Source organism: Artemia sp. Qi Xiang Cuo, chromosome 8 (genome assembly GCF_049724085.1).
Source record: "Artemia sp. Qi Xiang Cuo chromosome 8, ASM4972408v1, whole genome shotgun sequence".
Taxonomy (NCBI): domain Eukaryota; kingdom Metazoa; phylum Arthropoda; class Branchiopoda; order Anostraca; family Artemiidae; genus Artemia; species Artemia sp. Qi Xiang Cuo.
In genome coordinates, this window is record NC_142801.1 from 10,270,557 (window position 1) to 10,283,166 (window position 12,610).

Here is a 12,610-nt window from a genome sequence, read left to right on the forward strand (position 1 = left end):
TAATGGGAGAGGGAGGAAAAGAAAAGAACTAGAAAAGCTTCAGTTCTAGCTTGATAGGTGACACCATTCAGTGCTAGTTTTAGTTGAAGGACAGTATTCTTTAATGGGAGAGGGAGGAAAAGAAAAGAACTTGAAAAGCTTCAGTGCTAGTTTGATAGGTGACACCATTCAGTGCTAGTTTCAGTTGAACGACAGTATTCTTTAATGGGAGAGGGAGGAAAAGAAAAGAACTAGAAAAGCTTCAGTCCTAGCTTGATAGGTGACACCATTCAGTGCTAGTTTTAGTTGAACGACAGTATTCTTTAATGGGAGAGGGGGGAAAAGAAAAGAACTAGAAAAGAACTCGCCAATACAATAAAGCCTGGGTAGAAGATAATGACCTTAGAGGATTTATTGCAAGATCACCCTGTGACAGAAACAAGCCTTGGCACAGTTTTGTTTGAAGGAGCTCAAAGAAACAAAGACTAACATGTTACTTTATTCTTGTAGCAACTCGCACTTGGAAAGAATTCGTGCTGTACAACTCACAACCAGTGTTTCTGAGTTTAGTGGAGACCGCATGGACGCAGAGTCTTAGATCATCAACTCTCAAATAAGACTGGCTGCATGCTTTTTTAAGGAAGACACATCATTTTTGAAGGCAGACAGTCTACTTTTAGTTCTCAAAGCTTGAGCTCCTGATTCCCAAATTGTGAAGGTAATGAAGATGAAAAGGACTGTAATCATAGAAATTATTACGAACGTTCTAACTCCATATCAAAGAGAGGAGCAAGAGGCAAAACGAATTTCTAGAAATGCAAGAGTCTGCTGAACAGGGGGCCTATAAAATTCTTCTAATTGCTAATACACAATGGCTTTCAATCGAAAAAGCTGTCAATAGAATGCTGGAGGAGTGAGCATCTCTTGTGCTCTTATTTACCAACCATGCTCTAGGCACAGAAGCTCCGGATACACTTGCCAAGGGAAGCGCTGCAAAGATTCTAAGAAGTACCTGCACACTTTTAAAGTCAATACTTAGATGTTTCATCAAAGCTTCTATGATTGAGAGGCAGAGCCCATTTTCAGTGAGTCTCACCAAAGAAAGTTTTTACCCCAAGGAATAGTCAAATTTTTGACCGAACACTATGGTGTACCTGGAAAAGCACAATAGTAAATTGGGTCCTATCGAAATTGCTGGATTTAGGGAGCACTGTTTGGCGTACATGGTAGAACTTGTTAGTCAGATCAGAAGCATAATTGACCACAAAGACGAAACATTGAAAGCAGAGTCGCTTTTGGATCCTGAAATTGTCCTTGGTGGAGAGCGCGACAGTACTTTGTCTGCCCAGTTGATTTTTCCACTTACTCGGGGAAACCGAATTTTAACAAGAGAAGGACCGAAGTGATTTAATTAACTTTGGAACTCTATTTTTCGAAAAAAAAGAACACGTTACTCGCTTAACCACTGCAGAAGCGAATCCATCAGTTTTCTTGTCTGCCATAAGAAAATGTAAGAATGCCAAGGGGAAAAAAATACACAAGGATCTTTGTAATTTCATGCTGACGTAATGTGCCCTGCCACACTCTTCGGAAGCTGCTGAAAGTCAATTCACGCTACCTGGTAGCATGAAGACCAAATTACACAATCGTAATCTAGTGCAAACGACTAGTTGTTTAATACATGTGAAGCAACTAATTTGGCGTTCTGGAACGTCGCTGGAATCCTGGATTATACCTTTTGAAATGCGCAAGAAATGCTGCGATTGGCAAATAGCTAGCAGAAAAAGAAAGAAGGATGACTCTCACACTTTGCGTAACTTTTAAGAGCAATTCTCGTTAGAAAATTAATATTAAGCTCCCATAAGTTATTTTTTAGTGTTTACTTGTTTTTATGAGTTTTGTCCTTGTATTAAATGATTTTGTTTTTCGTTTTCAGTATATTGAATGTTAACGATTCGCTTTGAAAGAGGCTTCCAAATCGTCTTTTGGTTAAAATTCCAAGTGATAAGAAAAATTACCTCTAGTTTCTGAGATTTCAAGGTGTACACATTTTGGACATATTTTAGACGAATATTGACATATTTTGGCTAAAATGACGTATTTTTGGATGCTCAGGGGACATATTTACGGACCGAAAACCCGGCAACCCTGTACCTGACTATCAAGAACAAATAGAATAAAAACAATGAAAGCTCTATTATTTATTTCACTGTATTTTTTTGGTAAGAATAAAAATCTGAAGTGGTTGGGCTTCGTTGGCTCGTCAATATTTGTGAAAAAAGGTGCTTTTGGCTTCTGTGAAATGACACTGAGGGTTGCTTTTAGTTCTAGATACCTCCCATGTCCCTTTTCACAAATTGAACTTAGGCTAAAGAAAAAGTTTTCTGCAGAATATTGGCTCTCCAGAAGAGATTAAGATAAATTTCTGCTTTTGGCTATCTTGGAAAGGGGTTAGGTGTGAAATTTCCCCTAAAAACTCAGTGTATAAATTGGAAAAATCTCATAGGCCTATCCAAATCCCTAGATTCAGTCTGTCTAGTCATTTGGATCAATATAATCTCTATATCAAGATCAAAACACACAGCTTCAGTTCATCAAGTTTTAGGGCAAGAGTAGCCTATCAGAATTTGTGTAAAAAAAAGATGCAATTTGTTCTTATACAAATAGAAAATTATTGGAAATAAATAAATAAAAGGGGCGTTTTTCCCCTCATCAATGTGCTAAGATATTAGATCTTTTGTCAGAAAACGCTTAAAAGTGAAATCTTTGAACAAAGATCTTACATCTTTGGTTGTTTTTGTGCAAACGTCTTTCATCATTCTGCTCTGATCAGCGGTTTGAGAACAATGATGAGTGGATCATCAAAGTTCTCTCATTGTTGTTCTATATGGCAAAACAGTGGCAGTGTTCACACTTTTTGCTAACATCAGTGAGCTGTAAGATCTTAGAACAAAGATGAGTTAAAAAAATGATAATCTTTGCAGAAAGATGTAAGATCTTAGTGCTAAAAAATGGGTCCAAAGATTTTTTTGTTAGAGACAAAAATAGAGCTTTTTTGTTTATCTGATGATTGTATTGGTATTTGGAATATCAAATGAATATTCAGAAGAAGAAGGAATATTTATCTAGCAGTATATACTAACAAAATTTTTGGGTAGTTTTAAAGGTTCAATAAGTTTTCTAGCTTTTTGCACATGAAATTCATTCAATAGATCATAATGATTAAATTAATTTAATAAGTTCCTGTAATTAATGTAAACTTTAAAAAGAGAATAAAATAAAGAATCCAATACATGTGCATATATATATATATATATATATATATATATATATATATATATATATATATATATATATATATATAGCCCTATCCTCCAGATTAAGTTTTTTTGACATTAGGATCCCCACTGCCCAGCAGCAGTAAGTTTTAAAATTATCATGAAAGAAAGTTTATTCACTCATTTTCAGGCCCTTTACCTCCTACAAAAGTGTGATTGTTTTGCACACTGAACAATTATTCATAATTTCAATTTGATTGGGGAGCCAAAATAAAACATTTCCAGCTTTTCTTATAACAGATTTATAATCAACTTGCCTAACATAGGACCCTTTTTCTTAGGTTGTTTTGGTAATGTCATCCATATGGTCATATCTGTTAGATCCTTTAACTATTCTAAGAAAAATTATTATCTGAAAATTTGGTCTAAAGCCACAGGGGGCTGCAGGTGTGCATAGGGGCAAAAAAGGGCATTGGAGGAGAGCTTATTGCTATTCAGTCACTTTTCACCTTATACAAGCCCCTAACCCTGGGTTCCCACTGATGCAATTTCATGCAAAATGGCTGTTTTGCATGGCCTGCAAATTTTCTTCTATTTTTTGCTTCATGTTGATAATTGCAATCCAGGGTTAAACTTTCAGTTTCCAACTGAATAAAGACCTTTCCAAAGTTTCTACAACTATTACTTTGATGGGAAAGAGCCAAGAAAAAGGAAAAGAAAAACAAGAGTAAATGGCAATTACTTTGCTGCTTGCTAAGTCAATAGTTGTGTGCTGACTCTGACAGTGGCATAAGCAAACCAAGTGTGGCCAAGAAATTCATGTCACACCAAACATGAAATTTTTTTCATGTTTCTTTTTTTAACCAAGCATAATCCCTAGTTTTGGCATGATAAATCATGCGTTTTCTTAGTCTTCTTGAAGTTGTGCTTACAAAAATAATGTAAATCATTTGTATGCTAAAACAAAAAATTAAGTAGCATTTGTATGCTACTTAATTCCATATTTAATCAAACTCTTGTGGGAATCCAAACAAAAGAAACATGATTTTCTTTTTATCCCTCAGTGCTATAGTCTCTAATATCCATAAGAAAGGCACAATTTATACCATTTTTGTAAATCAAAACATTGTTTAAAATTAGTAACTTTTAACACTTTAGTGCTTACTCTGGACTGCAGCAACAAACTAATGAAAAGGACAATTCCATGGAAGTTTTACATTTTCAACACCAGCTTTTACTTGAGTTCTTATGGTTGTGTAGAGAAATGAACCATAAAATAAAATTGATGTGTTTATAGTGAGGTTAGCAAGCATAATTTTATTTATTTCAATTTTGTTTGGTGCTAAGGCTAGCAAACTACCTTAAGATCACACACAATTTTTTAATGGCCCAATTAAGAGCTACTGCCTCTTTAAAATTCATTTTCATAACACAATTATAAAGAGTGGAACAAAAAATGGCCCTTTTAGTGCCAGTTTGGGAGTAGAAAGAATGGCAGGTATGTTGAGGTAAAGATGAAAACTAAAAAGTGCAGTTTGAAAAAAGTACCTCATGAAAAACCTGTATCTTTAATGTATAAATTCTCAAAGATGTCAGTGGTTAAATACTCCTGGGACTCTTTATTTACATGACAAAGTTGCACATGTCTTATGGGAAAGTTCAAGAGATGACAAGGAATGAAACCTATTTTTAAAACCCTTTTTTACAAAAAAAAAAAATTATGCTAATTTGGCTTGTGTCATTGCCTGAGTTTAATAGATCTTTTTGTGTTTTTCAATATGTGTAGAATTCTAAAAACTAGCACATTATTGAAAAATGTGCTTGCTTAGTTTGTTTTTGGAGAATGTCAACTGCACACTGAAATTTATTGATATTATTGACTGGTGAAAGATTATCAACAGTATTAGAAATTAGTATTATGAAATATCTAGTTTTTGAGGTAACCTCTTGTTTGTTGGGGGGTAACTCTGCACAAAAATCACCATTTTTCAGTTTTCATTACCCATCACCCAGTTTTGCTGCAAGTTCATAGGTCTTTTCTCTAACAATTTAGATTGCAAATTAATCATCTTAATTTTTAATCTGCTATTCTATTTTCAATCTAAATTATGAAAATGTAGTCAATGATATCATTGACTGGTGAAAGATTATCAGCAGCATTTGAAATTAGTATTATGAAATTTCTAGCTTCTGATGGAACCTCTTGTTCATTGGGGGGTTAGGCTTTGTGTTTTCAGCAAAGGCACAAGGTTTCAGAATTCTACCCATATCTGGGATAATCTGCAAAGCAATAGTTTTATTTGTTTTAAGTTTCAAGTGTGCTCTTCAGTTCTGTAAGACAAACTTTTCTGTTGTTTTGTTAAATAACTTTGCACAGAAATCACAATTTTTCAGTTTTCATCACCCATCACCCAGTTTTGCTGCAAGTTCATAGGTCTTTTCTCTAACATTCTAGATTGCAAATTCATATCTTAATTTTCAATCTGCTATTCCATTTTCAATCTAAATTATGAAAATGCAGTTCCAATGACAACTAGATTTGCATTCATTATCTAGATTGCATATTTGACAATTTTGCCAAAAAAAAAGTTTTTGTTTTGATTGTGGATTCTTCAAGGTCATTGGTCAGATTTGAGAATTTGGCTATTCTACAGTTTGGAATTCAATCCAGCTTTGTAAACATCCTTGTTCCATTCATAATTCCCAATTTGTTTCAAGAGTCAAGTTTGTCAGCAAAAATGCTCATAGGTCAGGAAGATCCAACAACTTTCTTGAAAACAGAGTCATTGAAATACACATCCATTGAAAAATAATTGTATTCTACTTGATTTCGTGCTTCTGTTATGTCATTAAAAAAAAATTTTCCATAAAATAAGTTTTTCAAAGAAAAGTAAAGAACTCCATTAAACCAAAAATGAGCAGAAATAAAATCAAATAATCTACCAAGTGTGAAACTACCACAAATCAGCATCAGTAAATAAATGAAACCCAAAACAAACAGAAATTACAATAAATAACCAAGTCAAACTCAAAACAAGCAGAAATTAACATGAGTAGGGCTCAAAACCCTTATGCCTTCTTAAGGCCAGAACATAATTTGCACTTTACTGAAAAAATTTAATTTTTTTTACTTTTATAACTTTAATAAAACAAATTATATTAACATTTTGATTACTAAATATCAGTATATGTATATTAAACTGACAATGCACATTCATTTATATTTTTTTGGTATCAAAACAAAAGGGTTGTTTTTTTTTTAATCAAAACAAAAGGGAATCACACTGAACTCAATGGCAGTTGCCAAGTGGACTACCACCATACCATTCTGTGCTGAGGTTTCCTCTGCCCTTTATTGACTTGCTGGAATTGAGAGCATGAGTGAATTTGATGTTGAAGGAAACAAAATGGAACCTTTGAGAAGCACCAAGAAAACCTTGTCAGTAATGTGGTCTCTGTTGTCGAAGACCATATTGATCCCTTTACATGTGATGAGGAATCATTGGTGAATATCATTTAAAATCAAGTCACTGATGAAGCAGTGGAAAAGAGCCTCTTGAGTGCACGTGCTAGTGGTTTAAAAGCATTGGAAGCATACTTCGATGGAAAACCCAACCCCTTTCCCAAGGTTAAAGTAAAGACTATGGATTGCGATACAAAACAGGCCAAATGTTCAACAACCAAGACCGTTAGCAGCGTTTATGCTGAGTTGGAAGCTGTTAAAAGGATTTTGGTTACTGTTGGCACTAGTCAAGAATCTACACTTGAGATGCTAAGTAAGATCATGCCACACAAACTTTTGCCCTACACCCCAGCAATATTTGAAGCAGTAGCTAGTGACATGGGCGTAGGCAGCATATTTTCTAGGGGGGGGGCAGACGATAGTGTGATGAAGGGCCTTTTATCAACTGCTTTTCCAAGCATATCCTTTTTCAACCATATCTAATGTAAATTTGATAGTTGGGGGGGCAGCTGCCCCCCCCTCCCTATGTCCATGGCTAGTGAACGTATTAAAATTCGATTGGGTACAAAGTCAAGTTTTCTTGAGTTCATTTGCACCTCTGCAAGTTTAGAAAGTTGGCCTAGCAAAGTTTCAATTAACACGGTCACAGGAACTGGTGTGGTGGTAGGTGGTTCAAGTTCCATGACAAAGTCTTTCTGATCCATAAAATTGTGAATAGAACATTGTGGGCTGCTGTAGAGTCAATAGGGCTGCTACATAACGTTGGTGGATGTGATATGGTCAGTTTTTTCTTCTTGAAGGGCAAAAAACATTTGCTACATCTGCTGTTAAATCACAGCTCATTCAAGAAATTGCTGATCTTACACAGAAAGTGAGGAGTGATATCAAAAACATCATTATGTACGAGCCCTAAATCTTACGTATCTGTACGAAATTGACTGTATTGATATATAGCAAAAAACAGTCCGAATTTGATTCTCTCAGTGACCTCCAAATTCATTTATTTCCCAGAAAAAAGAACTTGAACAGCTTACCCCCAACAGATGGTTCTTTCGTATATCATGTCAAGGTGCTATACTTCAGTGGAGCATTATTCTTCAGGCTGTGATTCCTAAGCCCTATATCATCAACCCACTTGAGTTTGGCTGGACCCATCACGACATTTTTGGAGTCAGTTCAATGACTTCAGCACAGACCCTATGGCCTCTATCTGTCAACAAGGCTTCAACCTTTTGTTACTGTAAAACTGTGTGTGGTAAAAAGTGCCCTTGTTTGGGGATAAAGCCATGCGACATCCTTTGTGCATATGGTGGGCAATGTGGTGCGGACAGCGACGATTCGGACAAGGATTAGCGGGATTTTTTTTTGTGTGTTTGAGGAAAACCGTTGGGATGTGCGGGAATTGTATTTTGACAGGCTTTACCTGTAGCTTTACTTACGGTACTTAAAATAATAAACACTCTTTAATCATGTTACAGGTTTAAGCTTTCAGCTTCTGTCAAGCATGGTTCTTCCGTGTCCGTTTACTAGCTTGCAAAGCTTCGTAGGTTGATTATAATCTGGATTTACAACTATATTTGTAAGAAAATTGGAGTTTATAGAGAATTAAATAGCATATAGCAACTAAAGTTGAAACAGGATGACCAAGTTAACACTACCGTTGGACTCGGTGTCAAAATTTGGCATAAAAACATGTCTTGTAAAAACTTTTGTCCAAAAAAAATTTTTAGGCCTGCAAATAGGTAATTAGCCTATAACTAACGAAGTTAAGATTGGGCTGCGAAGTAAAGTTCATATTCGGATTTGGCGTTAAATTCTAACATAGAAGATGTATCACATCCTCATTTTGGACAAATGTATTTTTGCATATATTTTTAGACCTACACTTTTTCAAAAAATTCTACACGGCTTCCCCGAACAGTTTAAGCTTTGAACTTTACGGTAATGTGAAGCTAAATACGAAAGGTAAATTCTGGAAAAGAATGAACAACAACAAATTATTAGAAAGGTCCGATATATGTGGTTTAGTTGAAAATGAACTTTTGAATTTTGAGATTTTTGGGGAAAATTAATAAATATTAGCCTATAGCTCTTGGGCTATACAAGATATCGGAAAAAATTTAACATATTCTATGAAAAGACCATATTGGGACCAAATTGAGATGTCGCACCACTAAATCGGAGTGGTACAACCTTAGAAAAAAAAATAAACAGTCTGTCTACATTTGATAGGCCTAAAAAGGGTGTTGATTTGCTTTTACAAGGTCAAGCCGTGATCTCCAACTTTACCCCCACACATATTTGGATTCAGCGTGGTTGATATAGTCGGAAACTATTGTCAAACTGACTGTGTCTTTCTGACCGCCTAGTTGTCACATTATAGTGGTCTGGCTCCCAGACTAATAGGGGTTTGAGCCCTACTCATGTTAATTTCTGTTTGTTTTGAGTTTGACTTGGTCATTTATTATAATTTCTGTTGTATTGGGTTTATTTATTTATTGATGCTGATTTGGGGTAGTTTCACACTTGGTAGATTATTTGATTTTATTTTTGCTCATTTTTGGTTTAATGGACCTCTTTACTTTTTCTTTGAAAACTTATTTTGTGGAAAAAGTTTTTTTAATTAATTTCTGTTTTTTTATATTGTCATAGTCTTTTCACGGAAAAAGAAAATAATTCTTTAAATCTTTTCGTTTTTTTTTATACTTTATAGTTTGGCTTACTATTTGTATGCTGGGGAAAAATTTCAGCAATTTTAAACAACATACACCCTTTTAAAAATCTGGACACAAATAGTAGTGTTTAATTCAGTTTCATACCTCCTCTAGTTGACCTGAAATAGAAAACTTGATACCATTTGCAAATAAATCTGTTTAATTTCTTTAATATTTTGGATGCACAGAAGCTATTGTGAGTTTGCTGAATTCTAAGTATAGAAATAGCACCGAAAGTTTGAAAATAAGGTCCTCAATTGTTCTTGGGATAGGCCTACTGCTGAGATGCCTTATTGGGAGTTTGCCATATCACAGTGCATTTTTATTTAATCTTGAGGCAACATTTAAGTTTCTAAACATAATGGGCAAAAGAGAGAGTGGGCGTGGGTGGGGGACTAGTTGCCCTCCAATCACTTTCAAATACTAAAAAGGGCATTAGCCCTTTCTATTTTCAATCAAATGAGCCTTTTTCAAAGTTCCTTAGACTAATCCTTTGATACAAAGTGCCCTGGTAAAAAAAAAAATAAATAATAATTATTATACAATGTACCCACATTAATCTTTACAATACAAATGTCAAGCCTTCCAATCACTTTTGACTATTAAAAAGGGCACTAGACCTTTCAATTTCCAATCGAATGAGCCCTTTTTGAGTTTTTACGACAACGCTTTCTATAAACACCTTATATGCCCACAGGACATAAATTACAACCCTTGCCCTGAGGGCTGTGAGGGGGTTGTCATCCTCAAAGACCTAATTTCCAGAACTTTCAACTACGTTAAATGAAATGGCTATTTTAGCCATTATGGCTATTTTATGGCTATCAAATGGCTATTTTAGCCAACCTATTTTAGCTGTTAAATGAAATGGCTACTTTAAATGAAATGGCATTAGTTACTCTCCAATTACTTTCAACTATTAAAAAAAGGCACTAGCCCTTTCAATTTCCAATCAAATAAGCCCATTTGAAGTTTTACGACAAAGCTTTCAATAAAAACCTTATATGACTCCAGAGCATAAATTACAACCCTTGCCCTGAGGGCTGTGGGGGGGTTGTCATTCTCAAAAACCTAATTTCCAGAACTTTCAACTACGTTGAAGAAAATTGCTATCTCAAAATTTTGATTGGATATGTTTGGAGAAATGGTGGGCGTGAGAGGGGGGTTAGTTGCCCTCCAATCACTTCCGAATATTAAAAAGGGTACTAGCCCTTTCAATTTCCAATCGAATGAGTCCTTTTTGAAGTTTCTGCGACAACGCTTTCTATAAAGACCTTATATACCTCTTGGCATAACTTACTACCCTTGACCTGGGGGCTCTGAGGGGACTGTTATCCTCAAAGACGTAATGTCCAGACCTTTCAAATATCTTGGAAAATATGGCAATCTAAAAATTTTGACTGGATGTGTTGGGGAAATGGTAGGCTTGAGATGGGGGTTACTTGCCCTCCAATCACTTCTGACTATTAAAAAGGGCACAAGCCATTTCAATTTCCAATCAAATTTTTTCTTTTTGAAGATTCTATGACAACGTTTTCTATAAAAAAAACTTATATTCCCCCAAGGCATAACTTACAACCCTTGCTCTGAGGGCTGTTGGGGGAGTGTTATCCTCAAAACATACTTTCCAGACTTTTATAACTATGTTGAACAAAATGGCTATCTCAAAATTTTGATTTGATGTGTTTGGGGAAATGGTGGGTGTGAGAGGGGTGTTAGTTATCCTCCAATCACTTTTGACTATTAAAAAGGGCACAAGCCCTTCTAATTTCAATCGAATGAGCCCTTTTTGAAGTTTCTACAACATCACTATCTATAAAAACCATTACATGCCCCCAGGGCATAACTTACAACCCTCGCCCTGAGGGCTCTGAGGGGGTTATCATCCTCAAAGACCTAATTTCTAAAACTTACAACTACGTTGAACAAAATTGATATCTCAAAATTTTGATTGGATGTGTTTGGATAAATGACGGGCATGGAAGGGATGTTAGTTGCCTTCCCATCACTTTCGACTATTAAAAAGGGCATTAGCTATTTCAACTTCCAATCGAATGAGCCCTTTTTGAAGTTTCAACGACAACGCTTTCTATAAAAAACCTTATATGCCCCGGGGCATAACTTACAACCCTTTTCCTGAGGGCTGTGGGGGGGGGGCGGATTTCATCCTTAAAGTCCAAATTTCCAAAAATTTAAGCTACGTTGAACAAAATGGCTATCTCATAATTTTGATTGGATAGGTTTGGGGAAAAAGGGGGCGTGAGAGGGGGGTTAGTTGCCCTCCAATCACTTTGACTATCAAAAAGGGCACTACTCCTTTGAATTTCCAATCAAACGAACCTTTTTTGAAGTTTCTACAACAATACTTTCTATAAAAAACCTTATATGCCCCCAGGGCATAACTTATAAACTTTCCCTGAGGGCTGTGGGGGAGTGCCCTCCTCAAAAACATAATTTCTATCTGAAAATCCACTACGCTGAACAAAAAAGCTATCTCAAAATCTTTATTGTACGTGTTTCGGGGAATGGTGGCCGTGGAATGGCTGTTGCTTGAATACCAATTTCTTTCGACTATTAAAAAGGCTAACCACTTCAATTTTCAGTTAAAATAGCCATTCTTGAAGTTTCTACGACAACTCCTTCGATACAGTGCCCTTGTCTAAGGCCAAGAACCAAAAAAAAAAATAATACATTGTGCCAACATTGTTCTTTACTTTGGCAGCGCTATTGTGCTGCCTATGATTTGAGCATTAATAGATAGAAACAACCACTTTGATATGAATGGATATAAACATCTGTATCAATTTCATTCATCAATTTCTTCTCAATTTTGTGCTTCTAGCTATGCTGTGTGTGCATTAACAGATAGAAACAACCATCTGATATGAATGGATATAACCAGCTACATTTTGCAGTTTTGGCTTTAGGCACTTGACATGAGAATTTTGGCACCAGAAAAAAGCTGCAGCTATGTGAACCCTGGGTAAAGATACAAAGAATTGATTTACTCAATTTTTTGTGAATGTTATTCTGGGTGCACATAGCTGCAGTTTATTTTTGATGTAAAACTCTTCACACACAGGGACAGCAGACACACTAGATACATAGTTTTTCATATAAAATCGGCTATTTTTATCTTTTACAGGACACTGAGCAACCATAGAAATATGGAATTA

At 35.5% G+C, this 12,610-nt stretch overlaps 1 protein-coding gene across 1 annotated transcript in view; it reads left to right on the forward strand.

Annotated features, from left to right (window-relative positions):
* The first annotated feature begins 2,150 nt into the window (after nt 1-2,150).
* Nucleotides 2,151-12,610, forward strand: part of Nct (Nicastrin) — a 101,121-nt gene continuing 90,661 nt past the window's right edge. The window contains exon 1 of the mRNA XM_089093205.1: nt 2,151-2,201. Coding sequence (XP_088949331.1) covers nt 2,165-2,201 — 37 coding nt within the window. The 5' untranslated portion in view covers nt 2,151-2,164. The remainder of the gene's footprint in view (nt 2,202-12,610) is intronic.